This window comes from Heptranchias perlo, unplaced genomic scaffold (genome assembly GCF_035084215.1).
Source record: "Heptranchias perlo isolate sHepPer1 unplaced genomic scaffold, sHepPer1.hap1 HAP1_SCAFFOLD_379, whole genome shotgun sequence".
In the NCBI taxonomy this organism is placed as follows: Eukaryota; Metazoa; Chordata; class Chondrichthyes; order Hexanchiformes; family Hexanchidae; genus Heptranchias; species Heptranchias perlo.
In genome coordinates this window covers 199,602-223,253 of record NW_027139391.1, presented here as the reverse complement: position 1 = coordinate 223,253, position 23,652 = coordinate 199,602, and the positions used below count along the sequence as shown (strand labels likewise).

Genomic DNA, 23,652 nt, shown 5'->3' with positions numbered 1-23,652 from the left:
TAACACTCTGATATACCCCACACCCCTCACTGTAACACTCTGATATATCCCACACCCCTCACTGTAACACTCTGATATATCCCACACCCCTCACTGTAACACTGATATACCCCACACCCCTCACTGTAACACTCTGATATATCCCACACCCCTCACTGTAACACTCTGATATACCCCACACCCCTCACTGTAACACTCTGATATACCCCACACCCCTCACTGTAACACTCTGATATACCCCACACCCCTCACTGTAACACTGATATACCCCACACCCCTCACTGTAACACTGATATATCCCACACCCCTCACTGTAACACTCTGATATACCCCACACCCCTCACTGTAACACTCTGATATATCCCACACCCCTCACTGTAACACTCTGATATATCCCACACCCCTCACTGTAACACTGATATACCCCACACCCCTCACTGTAACACTGATATACCCCACACCCCTCACTGTAACACTGATATATCCCACACCCCTCACTGTAACACACTGATATATCCCACACCCCTCACTGTAACACTGATATACCCCACACCCCTCACTGTAACACTGATATACCCCACACCCCTCACTGTAACACTGATATACCCCACACCCCTCACTGTAACACTGATATACCCCACACCCCTCACTGTAACACTGATATATCCCACACCCCTCACTGTACACTGATATACCCCACACCCCTCACTGTAACACTCTGATATACCCCACACCCCTCACTGTTACACACTGATATACCCCACACCCCTCACTGTAACACTCTGATATACCCCACACCCCTCACTGTAACACTCTGATATACCCCACACCCCTCACTGTAACACTCTGATATACCCCACACCCCTCACTGTAACACTCTGATATACCCCACACCCCTCACTGTAACACTGATATATCCCACACCCCTCACTGTAACACTCTGATATATCCCACACCCCTCACTGTAACACTCTGATATACCCCACACCCCTCACTGTAACACTCTGATATATCCCACACCCCTCACTGTAACACTCTGATATATCCCACACCCCTCACTGTAACACTCTGATATACCCCACACCCCTCACTGTAACACTCTGATATACCCCACACCCCTCACTGTAACACTGATATATCCCACACCCCTCACTGTAACACTCTGATATATCCCACACCCCTCACTGTAACACTGATATATCCCACACCCCTCACTGTAACACTCTGATGTATCCCACACCCCTCACTGTAACACTTTGATATACCCCACACCCCTCACTGTAACACTCTGATATACCCCACACCCCTCACTGTAACACTCTGATATATCCCACACCCCTCACTGTAACACTCTGATATACCCCACACCCCTCACTGTAACACTCTGATATATCCCACACCCCTCACTGTAACACTCTGATATACCCCACACCCCTCACTGTAACACTCTGATATACCCCACACCCCTCACTGTAACACTCTGATATAACCCGCACCCCTCACTGTAACACTCTGATATAACCCGCACCCCTCACTGTAACACTCTGATATACCCCACACCCCTCAATGTAACACTGATATACCCCACACCCCTCACTGTAACACTGATATATCCCACACCCCTCACTGTAACACTCTGATATACCCCACACCCCTCACTGTAACACTCTGATATACCCCACACCCTTCACTGTAACACTCTGATATACCCCACACCCCTCACTGTAACACACTGATATATCCCACACCCCTCACTGTAACACTCTGATATACCCCACACCCCTCACTGTAACACTCTGATATACCCCACACCCTTCACTGTAACACTCTGATATACCCCACACCCCTCACTGTAACACTCTGATATACCCCACACCCCTCACTGTAACACTCTGATATACCCCACACCCCTCACTGTAACACTGATATATCCCACACCCCTCACTGTAACACTCTGATATATCCCACACCCCTCACTGTAACACTCTGATATACCCCACACCCCTCACTGTAACACTCTGATATATCCCACACCCCTCACTGTAACACTCTGATATATCCCACACCCCTCACTGTAACACTCTGATATATCCCACACCCCTCACTGTAACACTCTGATATACCCCACACCCCTCACTGTAACACTCTGATATATCCCACACCCCTCACTGTAACACTCTGATATACCCCACACCCCTCACTGTAACACTCTGATATACCCCACACCCCTCACTGTAACACTGATATATCCCACACCCCTCACTGTAACACTCTGATATACACCACACCCCTCACTGTAACACTCTGATATATCTCACACCCCTCACTGTAACACTGATATACCCCACACCCCTCACTGTAACACTCTGATATATCCCACACCCCTCACTGTAACACTCTGATATACCCCACACCCCTCACTGTAACACTCTGATATATCCCACACCCCTCACTGTAACACTCTGATATATCCCACACCCCTCACTGTAACACTGATATACCCCACACCCCTCACTGTAACACTCTGATATATCCCACACCCCTCACTGTAACACTCTGATATACCCCACACCCCTCACTGTAACACTCTGATATACCCCACACCCCTCACTGTAACACTCTGATATACCCCACACCCCTCACTGTAACACTGATATACCCCACACCCCTCACTGTAACACTGATATATCCCACACCCCTCACTGTAACACTCTGATATACCCCACACCCCTCACTGTAACACTCTGATATATCCCACACCCCTCACTGTAACACTCTGATATATCCCACACCCCTCACTGTAACACTGATATACCCCACACCCCTCACTGTAACACTGATATACCCCACACCCCTCACTGTAACACTGATATATCCCACACCCCTCACTGTAACACACTGATATATCCCACACCCCTCACTGTAACACTGATATACCCCACACCCCTCACTGTAACACTGATATACCCCACACCCCTCACTGTAACACTGATATACCCCACACCCCTCACTGTAACACTGATATACCCCACACCCCTCACTGTAACACTGATATATCCCACACCCCTCACTGTACACTGATATACCCCACACCCCTCACTGTAACACTCTGATATACCCCACACCCCTCACTGTTACACACTGATATACCCCACACCCCTCACTGTAACACTCTGATATACCCCACACCCCTCACTGTAACACTCTGATATACCCCACACCCCTCACTGTAACACTGATATATCCCACACCCCTCACTGTAACACTGATATATCCCACACCCCTCACTGTAACACTGATATACCCCACACCCCTCACTGTAACACTCTGATATACCCCACACCCCTCACTGTAACACTCTGATATATCCCACACCCCTCACTGTAACTCTCTGATATATCCCACACCCCTCACTGTAACACTCTGGTATACCTCACACCCCTCACTGTAACACTGATATACCCCACACCCCTCACTGTACACTGATATATCCCACACCCCTCACTGTAACACTCTGATATACCCCACACCCCTCACTGTAACACTCTGATATATCCCACACCCCTCACTGTAACACTCTGATATACCCCACACCCCTCACTGTAACACTGATATATCCCAGACCCCTCACTGTAACACTGATATATCCCACACCCCTCACTGTAACACTGATATACCCCACACCCCTCACTGTAACACTCTGATATACCCCCGCACCCCTCACTGTAACACTCTGATATACCCCACACCCCTCACTGTAACACTCTGATATACCCCACACCCCTCACTGTAACACTGTGATATACCCCACACCCCCTCACTGTAACACTGATATACCCCACACCCCTCACTGTAACACTCTGATATACCCCACACCCCCTCACTGTAACACTGATATATCCCACACCCCTCACTGTAACACTCTGATATATCCCACACCCCTCACTGTAACACTCTGATATACCCCACACCCCCTCACTGTAACACTGATATATCCCACACCCCTCACTGTAACACTCTGATATATCCCACACCCCTCACTGTAACACTCTGATATATCCCACACCCCTCACTGTAACACTCTGATATACCCCACACCCCCTCACTGTAACACTGATATATCCCACACCCCTCACTGTAACACTCTGATATACCCCACACCCCTCACTGTAACACTCTGATATATCCCACACCCCTCACTGTAACACTCTGATATACCCCACACCCCTCACTGTAACACTCTGATATACCCCACACCCCTCACTGTAACACTCTGATATATCCCACACCCCTCACTGTAACACTCTGATATATCCCACACCCCTCACTGTAACACTCTGATATACCCCACACCCCTCACTGTAACACTCTGATATACCCCACACCCCTCACTGTAACACTCTGATATACCCCACACCCCTCACTGTAACACACTGATATACCCCACACCCCTCACTGTAACACTCTGATATTCCCCACACCCCTCACTGTAACACTCTGATATATCCCACACCCCTCACTGTAACACTCTGATATATCCCACACCCCTCACTGTAACACTCTGATACACCCCACACCCCTCACTGTAACACTGATATATCCCACACCCCTCACTGTAACACTCTGATATATCCCACACCCCTCACTGTAACACTCTGATATATCCCACACCCCTCACTGTAACACTCTGATATATCCCACACCCCTCACTGTAACACTCTGATATATCCCACACCCCTCACTGTAACACTCTGATATATCCCACACCCCTCACTGTAACACTCTGATATACCCCACACCCCTCACTGTAACACTCTGACATATCCCACACCCCTCACTGTAACACACTGATATATCCCACACCCCTCACTGTAACACTCTGATATATCCCACACCCCTCACTGTAACACTCTGATATATCCCACACCCCTCACTGTAACACTCTGAGATACCCCACACCCCTCACTGTAACACTCTGATATGTCCCACACCCCTCACTGTAACACTCTGATACACCCCACACCCCTCACTGTAACACTGATATATCCCACACCCCTCACTGTAACACTCTGATATACCCCACACCCCTCACTGTAACACTGATATATCCCACACCCCTCACTGTAACACTCTGATATACCCCACACCCCTCACTGTAACACACTGATATACCCCACACCCCTCACTGTAACACTCTGATATACCCCACACCCCTCACTGTAACACTCTGATATACCCCACACCCCTCACTGTAACACACTGATATATCCCACACCCCTCACTGTAACACTCTGATATATCCCACACCCCTCACTGTAACACTCTGATACACCCCACACCCCTCACTGTAACACTGATATATCCCACACCCCTCACTGTAACACTCTGATATACCCCACACCCCTCACTGTAACACTGATATATCCCACACCCCTCACTGTAACACTCTGATATACCCCACACCCCTCACTGCAACACACTGATATACCCCACACCCCTCACTGTAACACTCTGATATACCCCACACCCCTCACTGTAACACACTGATATACCCCACACCCCTCACTGTAACACTCTGATATATCCCACACCCCTCACTGTAACACTCTGATATACCCCACACCCCTCACTGTAACACTCTGATATATCCCACACCCCTCACTGTAACACTCTGATATATCCCACACCCCTCACTGTAACACTGATATACCCCACACCCCTCACTGTAACACTCTGATATATCCCACACCCCTCACTGTAACACTGATATATCCCACACCCCTCACTGTAACACTGATATATCCCACACCCCTCACTGTAACACTGATATATCCCACACCCCTCACTGTAACACTGATATACCCCACAGCCCTCACTGCAACACTCTGATATATCCCACACCCCTCACTGTAACACTGATATACCCCACACCCCTCACTGTAACACTCTGATATACCCCACACCCCTCACTGTAACACTCTGATATATCCCACACCCCTCACTGTAACACTCTGATATACCCCACACCCCTCACTGTAACACTCTGATATATCCCACACCCCTCACTGTAACACACTGATATACCCCACACCCCTCACTGTAACACTCTGATATACCCCACACCCCTCACTGTAACACTCTGATATACCCCACACCCCTCACTGTAACACTCTGATACACCCCACACCCCTCACTGTAACACTCTGATATATCCCACACCCCTCACTGTAACACTCTGATATACACCACACCCCTCACTGTAACACTGATATACCCCACACCCCTCACTGTAACACTCTGATATATCCCACACCCCTCGCTGTAACACTCTGATATACCCCACACCCCTCACTGTAACACTGATATATCCCACACCCCTCACTGTAACACACTGATATATCCCACACCCCTCACTGTAACACTGATATACCCCACACCCCTCACTGTAACACTCTGATATATCCCACACCCCTCACTGTAACACTGATATACCCCACACCCCTCACTGTAACACTGATATATCCCACACCCCTCACTGTAACACTCTGATATACCCCACACCCCTCACTGTAACACTCTGATATATCCCACACCCCTCACTGTAACACACTGATATATCCCACACCCCTCACTGTAACACTCTGATATATCCCACACCCCTCACTGTAACACTCTGATATACCCCACACCCCTCACTGTAACACTGATATACCCCACACCCCTCACTGTAACACTCTGATATACCCCACACCCCTCACTGTAACACTCTGATATATCCCACACCCCTCACTGTAACACACTGATATATCCCACACCCCTCACTGTAACACTGATATACCCCACACCCCTCACTGTAACACTCTGATATATCCCACACCCCTCACTGTAACACTCTGATATATCCCACACCCCTCACTGTAACACTCTGATATACCCCACACCCCTCACTGTAACACTCTGATATACCCCACACCCCTCACTGTAACACTCTGATATACCCCACACCCCTCACTGTAACACTCTGATATACCCCACACCCCTCACTGTAACACTCTGATATACCCCACACCCCTCACTGTAACACTCTGATATATCCCACACCCCTCACTGTAACACTCTGATATATCCCACACCCCTCACTGTAACACTCTGATATATCCCACACCCCTCACTGTAACACTCTGATATATCCCACACCCCTCACTGTAACACTGATATATCCCACACCCCTCACTGTAACACTCTGATATACTCCACACCCCTCACTGTCACACTCTGATATATCCCACACCCCTCACTGTAACACTCTGATATACCCCACACCCCTCACTGTAACACTCTGATATATCCCACACCCCTCACTGTAACACTGATATACCCCACACCCCTCACTGTAACACTGATATATCCCACACCCCTCACTGTAACACGCTGATATACCCCACACCCCTCACTGTAACACTCTGTTATATCCCACACCCCTCACTGTAACACTCTGATATACCCAACACCCCTCACTGTCACACTCTGATATACCCCACACCCCTCACTGTAACACTGATATACCCCACACCCCTCACTGTAACACTCTGATATATCCCACACCCCTCACTGTAACACTGATATACCCCACACCCCTCACTGTAACACTCTGATATATCCCGCACCCCTCACTGTAACACTCTGATATACCCCACACCCCTCACTGTAACACTGATATACCCCACACCCCTCACTGTAACACTGATATATCCCACACCCCTCACTGTAACACTGATATATCCCACACCCCTCACTGTAACACTCTGATATATCCCACACCCCTCACTGTAACACTCTGATATACCCCACACCCCTCACTGTAACACTGATATACCCCACACCCCTCACTGTAACACTCTGATATACCCCACACCCCTCACTGTAACACTCTGATATATCCCACACCCCTCACTGTAACACTGATATATCCCACACCCCTCACTGTAACACTCTGATATATCCCACACCCCTCACTGTAACACTCTGATATATCCCACACCCCCTCACTGTAACACTCTGATATACCCCACACCCCTCACTGTAACACTCTGATATATCCCACACCCCTCACTGTAACACTGATATATCCCACACCCCTCACTGTAACACTCTGATATATCCCACACCCCTCACTGTAACACTCTGATATATCCCACACCCCTCACTGTAACACTGATATATCCCACACCCCTCACTGTAACACTCTGATATATCCCACACCCCTCACTGTAACACTCTGATATACCCCACACCCCTCACTGTCACACTCTGATATATCCCACACCCCTCACTGTAACACTCTGATATACCCCACACCCCTCACTGTAACACTCTGATATATCCCACACCCCTCACTGTAACACTGATATACCCCACACCCCTCACTGTAACACTGATATATCCCACACCCCTCACTGTAACACGCTGATATACCCCACACCCCTCACTGTAACACTCTGATATATCCCACACCCCTCACTGTAACAATCTGATATATCCCACACCCCTCACTGTAACACTCTGATATATCCCACACCCCTCACTGTAACACTCTGATATATCCCACACCCCTCACTGTAACACTCTGATATATCCCACACCCCTCACTGTAACACTCTGATATATCCCACACCCCTCACTGTAACACTCTGATATATCCCACACCCCTCACTGTAACACTGATTTTCCCCACACCCCTCACTGTAACACTCTGATATACCCCACACCCCTCACTGTAACACTCTGATATACCCCACACCCCTCACTGTAACACTCTGATACACCCCACACCCCTCACTGTAACACTCTGATATATCCCACACCCCTCACTGTAACACTCTGATATACACCACACCCCTCACTGTAACACTCTGATATACCCCACACCCCTCACTGTAACACTCTGATATATCCCACACCCCTCACTGTAACACTGATATACCCCACACCCCTCACTGTAACACTCTGATATACCCCACACCCCTCACTGTAACACTCTGATATATCCCACACCCCTCACTGTAACACTGATATACCCCACACCCCTCACTGTAACACTCTGATATACCCCACACCCCTCACTGCAACACTCTGATATATCCCACACCCCTCACTGTAACACTGATATACCCCACACCCCTCACTGTAACACACTGATATATCCCACACCCCTCACTGTAACACTGATATACCCCACACCCCTCACTGTAACACTCTGATATACCCCACACCCCTCACTGTAACACTGATATATCCCACACCCCTCACTGTAACACACTGATATATCCCACACCCCTCACTGTAACACACTGATATACCCCACACCCCTCACTGTAACACTGATATATCCCACACCCCTCACTGTAACACACTGATATATCCCAGACCCCTCACTGTAACACTCTGATATATCCCACACCCCTCACTGTAACACTGATATACCCCACACCCCTCACTGTAACACTCTGATATATCCCGCACCCCTCACTGTAACACTCTGATATACCCCACACCCCTCACTGTAACACTGATATACCCCACACCCCTCACTGTAACACTGATATATCCCACACCCCTCACTGTAACACTGATATATCCCACACCCCTCACTGTAACACTCTGATATATCCCACACCCCTCACTGTAACACTCTGATATACCCCACACCCCTCACTGTAACACTGATATACCCCACACCCCTCACTGTAACACTCTGATATACCCCACACCCCTCACTGTAACACTCTGATATATCCCACACCCCTCACTGTAACACTGATATATCCCACACCCCTCACTGTAACACTCTGATATATCCCACACCCCTCACTGTAACACTCTGATATATCCCACACCCCCTCACTGTAACACTCTGATATACCCCACACCCCTCACTGTAACACTCTGATATATCCCACACCCCTCACTGTAACACTGATATATCCCACACCCCTCACTGTAACACTCTGATATATCCCACACCCCTCACTGTAACACTCTGATATATCCCACACCCCTCACTGTAACACTGATATATCCCACACCCCTCACTGTAACACTCTGATATATCCCACACCCCTCACTGTAACACTCTGATATACCCCACACCCCTCACTGTCACACTCTGATATATCCCACACCCCTCACTGTAACACTCTGATATACCCCACACCCCTCACTGTAACACTCTGATATATCCCACACCCCTCACTGTAACACTGATATACCCCACACCCCTCACTGTAACACTGATATATCCCACACCCCTCACTGTAACACGCTGATATACCACACACCCCTCACTGTAACACTCTGATATATCCCACACCCCTCACTGTAACAATCTGATATATCCCACACCCCTCACTGTAACACTCTGATATATCCCACACCCCTCACTGTAACACTCTGATATATCCCACACCCCTCACTGTAACACTCTGATATATCCCACACCCCTCACTGTAACACTCTGATATATCCCACACCCCTCACTGTAACACTCTGATATATCCCACACCCCTCACTGTAACACTGATATACCCCACACCCCTCACTGTAACACTCTGATATACCCCACACCCCTCACTGTAACACTCTGATATACCCCACACCCCTCACTGTAACACTCTGATATACCCCACACCCCTCACTGTAACACTGTGTTATATCCCACACCCCTCACTGTAACACTCTGATACACCCCACACCCCTCACTGTAACACTCTGATATATCCCACACCCCTCACTGTAACACTCTGATATACACCACACCCCTCACTGTAACACTCTGATATACCCCACACCCCTCACTGTAACACTCTGATATATCCCACACCCCTCACTGTAACACTGATATACCCCACACCCCTCACTGTAACACTCTGATATACCCCACACCCCTCACTGTAACACTCTGATATATCCCACACCCCTCACTGTAACACTGATATACCCCACACCCCTCACTGTAACACTCTGATATACCCCACACCCCTCACTGCAACACTCTGATATATCCCACACCCCTCACTGTAACACTGATATACCCCACACCCCTCACTGTAACACACTGATATATCCCACACCCCTCACTGTAACACTGATATACCCCACACCCCTCACTGTAACACTCTGATATACCCCACACCCCTCACTGTAACACTGATATATCCCACACCCCTCACTGTAACACACTGATATATCCCACACCCCTCACTGTAACACACTGATATACCCCACACCCCTCACTGTAACACTGATATATCCCACACCCCTCACTGTAACACACTGATATATCCCAGACCCCTCACTGTAACACTCTGATATATCCCACACCCCTCACTGTAACACACTGATATATCCCACACCCCTCACTGTAACACTCTGATATACCCCACAGCCCTCACTGTAACACTCTGATATATCCCACACCCCTCACTGTAACACTGATATACCCCACACCCCTCACTGTAACACTGATATATCCCACACCCCTCACTGTAACACTCTGATATACCCCACACCCCTCACTGTAACACTGATATACCCCACACCCCTCACTGTAACACTGATATATCCCACACCCCTCACTGTAACACTGATATACCCCACACCCCTCACTGTAACACTCTGATATACCCCACACCCCTCACTGTAACACTGATATATCCCACACCCCTCACTGTAACACACTGATATATCCCACACCCCTCACTGTAACACACTGATATACCCCACACCCCTCACTGTAACACTGATATACCCCACAGCCCTCACTGTAACACTCTGATATATCCCACACCCCTCACTGTAACATTGATATACCCCACACCCCTCACTGTAACACTGATATATCCCACACCCCTCACTGTAACACTCTGATATACCCCACACCCCTCACTGTAACACTGATATACCCCACACCCCTCACTGTAACACTGATATACCCCACACCCCTCACTGTAACACTGATATACCCCACACCCCTCACTGTAACACTGATATATCCCACACCCCTCACTGTACACTGATATACCCCACACCCCTCACTGTAACACTCTGATATACCCCACACCCCTCACTGTTACACACTGATATACCCCACACCCCTCACTGTAACACTCTGATATACCCCACACCCCTCACTGTAACACTCTGATATACCCCACACCCCTCACTGTAACACTGATATATCCCACACCCCTCACTGTAAGACTGATCTATCCCACACCCCTCACTGTAACACTGATATACCCCACACCCCTCACTGTAACTCTCTGATATATCCCACACCCCTCACTGTAACACTCTGGTATACCTCACACCCCTCACTGTAACACTGATATACCCCACACCCCTCACTGTACACTGATATATCCCACACCCCTCACTGTAACACTCTGATATACCCCACACCCCTCACTGTAACACTCTGATATATCCCACACCCCTCACTGTAACACTCTGATATACCCCACACCCCTCACTGTAACACTGATATATCCCAGACCCCTCACTGTAACACTGATATATCCCACACCCCTCACTGTAACACTCTGATATACCCCACACCCCTCACTGTAACACTCTGATATACCCCCGCACCCCTCACTGTAACACTCTGATATACCCCACACCCCTCACTGTAACACTCTGATATACCCCACACCCCTCACTGTAACACTGTGATATACCCCACACCCCCTCACTGTAACACTGATATACCCCACACCCCTCACTGTAACACTCTGATATACCCCACACCCCCTCACTGTAACACTGATATATCCCACACCCCTCACTGTAACACTCTGATATATCCCACACCCCTCACTGTAACACTCTGATATACCCCACACCCCCTCACTGTAACACTGATATATCCCACACCCCTCACTGTAACACTCTGATATATCCCACACCCCTCACTGTAACACTCTGATATATCCCACACCCCTCACTGTAACACTCTGATATACCCCACACCCCCTCACTGTAACACTGATATATCCCACACCCCTCACTGTAACACTCTGATATACCCCACACCCCTCACTGTAACACTCTGATATATCCCACACCCCTCACTGTAACACTCTGATATACCCCACACCCCTCACTGTAACACTCTGATATACCCCACACCCCTCACTGTAACACTCTGATATATCCCACACCCCTCACTGTAACACTCTGATATATCCCACACCCCTCACTGTAACACTCTGATATACCCCACACCCCTCACTGTAACACTCTGATATACCCCACACCCCTCACTGTAACACTCTGATATACCCCACACCCCTCACTGTAACACACTGATATACCCCACACCCCTCACTGTAACACTCTGATATATCCCACACCCCTCACTGTAACACTGATATACCCCACACCCCTCACTGTAACACTCTGATATATCCCACACCCCTCACTGTAACACTGATATACCCCACACCCCTCACTGTAACACTCTGAGATACCCCACACCCCTCACTGTAACACTCTGATATGTCCCACACCCCTCACTGTAACACTCTGATACACCCCACACCCCTCACTGTAACACTGATATATCCCACACCCCTCACTGTAACACTCTGATATATCCCACACCCCTCACTGTAACACTCTGATATACCCCACACCCCTCACTGTAACACTGATATACCCCACACCCCTCACTGTAACACTCTGATATACCCCACACCCCTCACTGTAACACTCTGATATATCCCACACCCCTCACTGTAACACACTGATATATCCCACACCCCTCACTGTAACACTCTGATATATCCCACACCCCTCACTGTAACACACTGATATACCCCACACCCCTCACTGTAACACTCTGATATATCCCACACCCCTCACTGTAACACTCTGAGATACCCCACACCCCTCACTGTAACACTCTGATATGTCCCACACCCCTCACTGTAACACTCTGATATATCCCACACCCCTCACTGTAACACTCTGATATGTCCCACACCCCTCACTGTAACACTCTGATATACCCCACACCCCTCACTGTAACACTCTGATATGTCCCACACCCCTCACTGTAACACTCTGATATACCCCACACCCCTCACTGTAACACTCTGATATATCCCACACCCCTCACTGTAACACTCTGATATACCCCACACCCCTCACTGTAACACTGATATATCCCACACCCCTCACTGTAACACTCTGATATACCCCACACCCCTCACTGTAACACTCTGATATACCCCACACCCCTCACTGTAACACTCTGATATATCCCACACCCCTCACTGTAACACTCTGATATATCCCACACCCCTCACTGTAACACTCTGATATACCCCACACCCCTCACTGTAACACTGATATATCCCACACCCCTCACTGTAACACTCTGATATACCCCACACCCCTCACTGTAACACACTGATATACCCCACACCCCTCACTGTAACACACTGATATACCCCACACCCCTCACTGTAACACTCTGATATATCCCACACCCCTCACTGTAACACTCTGATATACCCCACACCCCTCACTGTAACACTCTGATATACCCCACACCCCTCACTGTAACACTCTGATATACCCCACACCCCTCACTGTAACACTCTGATATATCCCACACCCCTCACTGTAACACTGATATACCCCACACCCCTCACTGTAACACTGATATACCCCACACCCCTCACTGTAACACTCTTGATATATCCCACACCCCTCACTGTAACACACTGATATACCCCACACCCCTCACTGTAACACTCTGATATACCCCACACCCCTCACTGTAACACACTGATATACCCCACACCCCTCACTGTAACACTCTGATATATCCCACACCCCTCACTGTAACACTCTGATATACCCCACACCCCTCACTGTAACACTCTGATATATCCCACACCCCTCACTGTAACACTCTGATATATCCCACACCCCTCACTGTAACACTCTGATATATCCCACACCCCTCACTGTAACACTGATATACCCCACACCCCTCATTGTAACACTCTGATATACCCCACACCCCTCACTGCAACACTCTGATATATCCCACACCCCTCACTGTAACACTGATATACCCCACACCCCTCACTGTAACACTCTGATATACCCCGCACCCCTCACTGTAACACTCTGATATATCCCGCACCCCTCACTGTAACACTCTGATATACCCCACACCCCTCACTGTAACACTCTGATATATCCCACACCCCTCACTGTAACACTCTGATATATCCCACACCCCTCACTGTAACACTGATATACCCCACACCCCTCACTGTAACACTCTGATATACCCCACACCCCTCACTGTAACACTCTGATATACCCCACACCCCTCACTGTAACACTGATATATCCCACACTCCCTCACTGTAACTCACTGATATACCCCAGACCCCTCACTGTAACACTCTGATATATCCCACACCCCTCACTGTAACACTCTGATATATCCCACACCCCTCACTGTAACACTCTGATATATCCCACACCCCTCACTGTAACACTCTGATATACCCCACACCCCTCACTGTCACACACTGATATATCCCACACCCCTCACTGTAACACTGATATATCCCACACCCCTCACTGTAACACTCTGATATATCCCACACCCCTCACTGTAACACTCTGATATATCCCACACCCCTCACTGTAACACTCTGATATATCCCACACCCCTCACTGTTACACTGATATATCCCACACCCCTCACTGTAACACTGATATATCCCACACCCCTCACTGTAACACTGATATACCCCACACCCCTCACTGTAACACTCTGATATATCCCACACCCCTCACTGTAACACTGATATATCCCACACCCCTCACTGTAACACTGATATATCCCACACCCCTCACTGTAACACTGATATACCCCACACCCCTCACTGTAACACTCTGATATATCCCACACCCCTCACTGTAACACTCTGATATACCCCACACCCCTCACTGTAACACACTGATATATCCCACACCCCTCACTGTCACACACTGATATATCCCACACCCCTCACTGTAACACTGATATATCCCACACCCCTCACTGTAACACTCTGATATATCCCACACCCCTCACTGTAACACTCTGATATATCCCACACCCCTCACTGTAACACTCTGATATATCCCACACCCCTCACTGTAACACTGATATATCCCACACCCCTCATTGTAACACTGATATACCCCACACCCCTCACTGTAACACTCTGATATATCCCACACCCCTCACTGTAACACTCTGATATATCCCACACCCCTCACTGTAACACTCTGATATATCCCACACCCCTCACTGTAACACTCTGATATACCCCACACCCCTCACTGTAACACACTGATATATCCCACACCCCTCACTGTAACACTCTGATATATCCCACACCCCTCACTGTAACACTGATACACCCCACACCCCTCACTGTAACACTCTGATATACCCCACACCCCTCACTGTAACACTCTGATATACCCCACACCCCTCACTGTAACACTCTGATATATCCCACACCCCTCACTGTAACACTGATATATCCCACACCCCTCACTGTAACACTCTGATATACCCCACACCCCTCACTGTAACACTGATATATCCCACACCCCTCACTGTAACACTCTGATATACCCCACACCCCTCACTGTAACACTGATATATCCCACACCCCTCACAGTAACACTCTGATATACCCCACACCCCTCACTGTAACACTGATATACCCCACACCCCTCACTGTAACACTCTGATATACCCCAAACCCCTCACTGTAACACACTGATATATCCCACACCCCTCACTGTAACACACTGATATACCCCACACCCCTCACTGTAACACTCTGATATATCCCACACCCCTCACTGTAACACTCTGATATACCCCACACCCCTCACTGTAACACTCTGATATATCCCACACCCCTCACTGTAACACTCTGATATACCCCACACCCCTCACTGTAACACTCTGATATATCCCACACCCCTCACTGTAACACACTGATATACCCCACACCCCTCACTGTAACACTCTGATATATCCCACACCCCTCACTGTAACACTCTGATATACCCCACACCCCTCACTGTAACACTCTGATATATCCCACACCCCTCACTGCAACACTCTGATATACCCCACACCCCTCACTGTAACACTCTGATATATCCCACACCCCTCACTGTAACACTCTGATATATCCCACACCCCTCACTGTAACACTCTGATATACCCCACACCCCTCACTGTAACACTCTGATACACCCCACACCCCTCACTGTAACACTCTGATATACCCCACACCCCTCACTGTAACACTCTGATATATCCCACACCCCTCACTGTAACACTCTGATATATCCCACACCCCTCACTGTAACACTCTGATATGTCCCACACCCCTCACTGTAACACTCTGATACACCCCACACCCCTCACTGTAACACTGATATATCCCACACCCCTCACTGTAACACTCTGATATACCCCACACCCCTCACTGTAACACTGATTTATCCCACACCCCTCACTGTAACACTCTGATATACCCCACACCCCTCACTGTAACACTGATATATCCCACACCCCTCACTGTAACACTCTGATATACCCCACACCCCTCACTGTAACACACTGATATACCCCACACCCCTCACTGTAACACTCTGATATACCCCACACCCCTCACTGTAACACACTGATATACCCCACACCCCTCACTGTAACACTCTGATATACCCCACACCCCTCACTGTAACACACTGATATACCCCACACCCCTCACTGTAACACTCTGATATATCCCACACCCCTCACTGTAACACTCTGATATATCCCACACCCCTCACTGTAACACTGATATACCCCACACCCCTCATTGTAACACTCTGATATACCCCACACCCCTCACTGTAACACTCTGATATATCCCACACCCCTCACTGTAACACTGATATATCCCACACCCCTCACTGTAACACTGATATATCCCACACCCCTCACTGTAACACTGATATATCCCACACCCCTCACTGTAACACTCTGATATATCCCACACCCCTCACTGTAACACTGATATATCCCACACCCCTCACTGTAACACTGATATATCCCACACCCCTCACTGTAACACTCTGATATATCCCACACCCCTCACTGTAACACTCTGATATATCCCACACCCCTCACTGTAACACTGATATACCCCACACCCCTCACTGCAACACTCTGATATATCCCACACCCCTCACTGTAACACTGATATACCCCACACCCCTCACTGTAACACTCTGATATATCCCACACCCCTCACTGTAACACTCTGATATATCCCACACCCCTCACTGTAACACTGATATACCCCACACCCCTCACTGTAACACTGATATACCCCACACCCCTCACTGTAACATTGATATATCCCACACCCCTCACTGTAACACTGATATATCCCACACCCCTCACTGTAACACTCTGATATATCCCACACCCCTCACTGTAACACTCTGATATATCCCACACCCCTCACTGTAACACTGATATACCCCACACCCCTCACTGCAACACTCTGATATATCCCACACCCCTCACTGTAACACTGATATACCCCACACCCCTCACTGTAACACTCTGATATATCCCACACTCCCTCACTGTAACTCACTGATATATCCCACACCCCTCACTGTAACACTGATATATCCCACACCCCTCACTGTAACACTGATATACCCCACACCCCTCACTGTAACACTCTGATATATCCCACACCCCTCACTGTAACACTCTGATATACCCCACACCCCTCACTGTAACACTCTGATATACCCCACACCCCTCACTGTAACACTCTGATATATCCCACACCCCTCACTGTAACACTCTGATATACCCCACACCCCTCACTGTAACACTCTGATATATCCCACACCCCTCACTGTAACACACTGATATACCCCACACCCCTCACTGTAACACTCTGATGTATCCCACACCCCTCACTGTAACACTCTGATATACCCCACACCCCTCACTTTAACACTCTGATATATCCCACACCCCTCACTGTAACACTCTGATATATCCCACACCCCTCACTGTAACACTCTGATATATCCCACACCCTTCACTGTAACACTCTGATATATCCCACACCCCTCACTGTAACACTCTGATATACCCCACACCCCTCACTGTAACACTCTGATATATCCCACACCCCTCACTGTAACACTCTGATATATCCCACACCCCTCACTGTAACACTCTGATATATCCCACACCCCTCACTGTAACACTCTGATATATCCCACACCCCTCACTGTAACACTCTGATATACCCCACACCCCTCACTGTAACACTGATATACCCCACACCCCTCACTGTAACACTGATATACCCCACACTCCTCACTGTAACACTGATATATCCCACACCCCTCACTGTAACACTCTGATATATCCCACACCCCTCACTGTAACACTGATATATCCCACACCCCTCACTGTAACACTGATATATCCCACACCCCTCACTGTAACACTCTGATATATCCCACACCCCTCACTGTAACACTCTGATATATCCCACACCCCTCACTGTAACACTCTGATATACCCCACACCCCTCACTGTAACACTGATATATCCCACACCCCTCACTGTAACACTCTGATATATCCCACACCCCTCACTGTAACACTGATATATCCCACACCCCTCACTGTAACACTGATATATCCCACACCCCTCACTGTAACACTCTGATATATCCCACACCCCTCACTGTAACACTGATATATCCCACACCCCTCACTGTAACACACTGATATACCCCACACCCCTCACTGTAACACTCTGATATACCCCACACCCCCTCACTGTAACACTGATATACCCCACACCCCTCACTGTAACACTGATATATCCCACACCCCTCACTGTAACACTCTGATATACCCCACACCCCTCACTGTAACACTCTGATATATCCCACACCCCTCACTGTAACACTGATATATCCCACACCCCTCACTGTAACACTCTGATATACCCCACACCTCTCACTGTAACACTCTGATATATCCCACACCCCTCACTGTAACACTCTGATATATCCCACACCCCTCACTGTAACACTCTGATATATCCCACACCCCTCACTGTAACACTCTGATATATCCCACACCCCTCACTGTAACACTCTGATATATCCCACACCCCTCACTGTAACACTGATATACCCCACACCCCTCACTGTAACACTCTGATATATCCCACACCCCTCACTGTAACACTGATATATCCCACACCCCTCACTGTAACACTCTGATATATCCCACACCCCTCACTGTAACACTGATATACCCCACACCTCTCACTGTAACACTCTGATATATCCCACACCCCTCACTGTAACACTGATATATCCCACACCCCTCACTGTAACACTCTGATATACCCCACACCCCTCACTGTAACACTCTGATATACCCCACACCCCTCACTGTAACACTGATATATCCCACACCCCTCACTGTAACACTCTGATATATCCCACACCCCTCACTGTAACACTGATATATCCCACACCCCTCACTGTAACACTCTGATATACCCCACACCCCTCACTGTAACACTCTGATATACCCCACACCCTTCACTGTAACACTCTGATATACCCCACACCCCTCACTGTAACACTCTGATATACCCCACACCCCTCACTGTAACACTCTGATATACCCCACACCCCTCACTGTAACACTCTGATATACCCCACACCCCTCACTGTAACACTGATATACCCCACACCCCTCACTGTAACACTCTGATATACCCCACACCCCTCACTGTAACACTCTGATATATCTCACACCCCTCACTGTAACACTGATATACCCCACACCCCTCACTGTAACACTCTGATATATCCCACACCCCTCACTGTAACACTCTGATATACCCCACACCCCTCACTGTAACACTCTGATATATCCCACACCCCTCACTGTAACACTGATATCCCCCACACCCCTCACTGTAACACTCTGATATAACCCACACCCCTCACTGTAACACTGATATATCCCACACCCCTCACTGTAACACTGATATATCCCACACCCCTCACTGTAACACTCTGATATAACCCACACCCCTCACTGTAACACTGATATATCCCACACCCCTCACTGTAACACTGATATACCCCACACCCCTCACTGTAACACTGATATATCCCACACCCCTCACTGTAACACTCTGATATATCCCACACCCCTCACTGTAACACTGATATATCCCACACCCCTCACTGTAACACTGATATATCCCACACCCCTCACTGTAACACTCTGATATATCCCACACCCCTCACTGTAACACTCTGATATACCCCACACCCCTCACTGTAACACTGATATATCCCACACCCCTCACTGTAACACTCTGATATATCCCACACCCCTCACTGTAACACTCTGATATATCCCACACCCCTCACTGAAAAGTTTAACAGATTGTGTTTCATTGCAGGGCCCTGATCATCCAAACCCTGGGATGAATTTCACAGCGAGAGGCTTTCCTCGACATTGTTACTTACCTGACAACGAGAAAGGCCGCAAGGTAAGAGGGGGACACACTGTCAGGGTAACGTAGAGGGAGCTCTACACTGTATCTAACCCGTGCTGTACCTGCCCCCTGGGAGCGCTCGATGCCGACACTGGTTATAAAGTGGGGGACACACTGTCAGGGTAATGTCGAGGGAGCTCTACACTGTATCTTACCCGTGCTGTACCTGCCCCCCTGGGAGCGCTCGATGCCGACACTGGGTATAAAGTTGGGGGACACACTGTCAGGGTAATGTAGAGGGAGCTCTACACTGTATCTAACCCGTGCTGTACCTGCCCCCTGGGAGCGCTCGATGCCGACACTGGGTATAAAGTGGGGGACACACTGTCAGGATAATGTAGAGGGAGCTCTACACTGTATCTAACCCGTGCTGTACCTGCCCCCTGGGAGCGCTCGATGCCGACACTGGGTATAAAGTGGGGGACACACTGTCGGGGTAATGTAGAGGGAGCTCTACACTGTATCTAACCCGTGCTGTACCTGCCCCCTGGGAGCGCTCGATGCCGTCACTGGGTATAAAGTGGGGGACACACTGTCAGGGTAATGTAGAGGGAGCTCTACACTGTATCTAACCCGTGCTGTCCCTGCCCCCTGGGAGCGCTCGATGCTGACACTGGGTATAAAGTGGGGGACACACTGTCAGGGTAATGTAGAGGGAGCTCGACACTGTATCTAACCCGTGCTGTACCTGCCCCCTGGGAGCGCTCGATGCCGACACTGGGTATAAAGTGGGGGACACACTGTCAGGGTAATGTAGAGGGAGCTCTACACTGTATCTAACCCGTGCTGTACCTGCCCCCTGGGAGCGCTCGATGCCGACACTGGGTATAAAGTGGGGGACACACTGTCAGGGTAATGTAGAGGGAGCTCTACACTGTATCTAACCCGTGCTGTACCTGCCCCCTGGGAGCGCTCGATGCCGACACTGGGTATAAAGTGGGGGACACACTGTCGGGGTAATGTGGAGGTCGATGTCTGTAATTGTGGACCTGTAATCTTTGTCCTCTCCGCTTTGACCCCCTCGTGAGCAGGTTCTGAAGTTGCTGATCGTGGCCTGGGATCGACGTCTCATCTTTGCCATCGGGACGTCCAGCACGACCGGGGAGTCAGACACGGTCGTCTGGAATGAGATCCACCATAAGACGGAGTTCGGCTCGAACCTGACAGGGCACGGGTTCCCTGACTGTAACTACCTTGAGAACGTGTGGGCCGAGCTCAGGGCCCAGGGAATCACAGAGGAGAAGGATTAACGATAACCGGAGAGGGAGGGAGGGAAGGCGAGGGAGAGAGAGAGAGAGAGAGAGCGAACGACAGAAAGAGGGAGAGAGAGAGAGAGAGAGGAAGTTCGAAACAGAGAGCTAGCGAGACGAGAGAGATAGATCGAGACGGAGAGAGAGTGAGTTCGAAATAGAGACAGAGAGATAGCGAGACGAGAGAGATCGATAGAGATAGAGAGACAGGCGGAGAGAGAGAGAGTGGGAGACGGACGGACAGAGAGAGAGAGAGAGAGAGAGACAGTGAGTTCGAAATGGTGCGTCAGACAGAGGGAGCGAGGGAGAGAGAGACGGGGAGAGAGTGAGAGTGCGGAAGAGAGCGAGAGAGCGAGAGAGAAAGATGAGGGACAGAGACAGAGCGAGACAGAAGAAGTTTGAAATAGAGAGAGAGAGAGAGCGAGAGACAGAGTGCGAAAGAGATTGAGAGACAGAAAGAGGAGAAACTGCAGAGGGCAGTCTCTTTCCCCCACCCCCCTCTCTTTCCCCCACCCCCCTCTCTTTCCCCCACCCCCCTCTCTTTCCCCCACCCCCCTCTCTTTCCCCCACCCCCCTCTCTTTCCCCCACCCCCCTCTCTTTCCCCCACCCCCCCTCTCTTTCCCCCACCCCCCCTCTCTTTCCCCCACCCCCCCCTCTTTCCCCCACCCCCCCTCTCTTTC

The 23,652-nt window shown here is 49.2% G+C and overlaps 1 protein-coding gene across 1 annotated transcript; it reads left to right on the top strand.

The window, feature by feature from the left end:
- The first annotated feature begins 21,636 nt into the window (after positions 1–21,636).
- On the top strand, positions 21,637–23,630 carry LOC137311636 (E3 ubiquitin-protein ligase DTX4-like). The gene is made up of 2 exons (XM_067978742.1): positions 21,637–21,715; positions 22,753–23,630. Exons 1-2 carry the CDS (start codon positions 21,650–21,652, stop codon positions 22,969–22,971), a joined length of 285 nt encoding a protein of 94 aa, XP_067834843.1. The 5' UTR covers positions 21,637–21,649; the 3' UTR covers positions 22,972–23,630.
- The last annotated feature ends 22 nt before the right edge of the window (positions 23,631–23,652 follow it).

What these genes read in the sequence shown, in the direction of transcription:
- LOC137311636 (XM_067978742.1), top strand. Translation starts at nt 21,650, where the DNA reads ATGAATTTCACAGCGAGAGGCTTTCCTCGACATTGTTACTTACCTGAC. An exon ending in ACAACGAGAAAGGCCGCAAG is followed by an intron (nt 21,716 to 22,752) that starts GTAAGAGGGGGA and finishes CCTCGTGAGCAG; the next exon opens with GTTCTGAAGTTGCTGATCGT.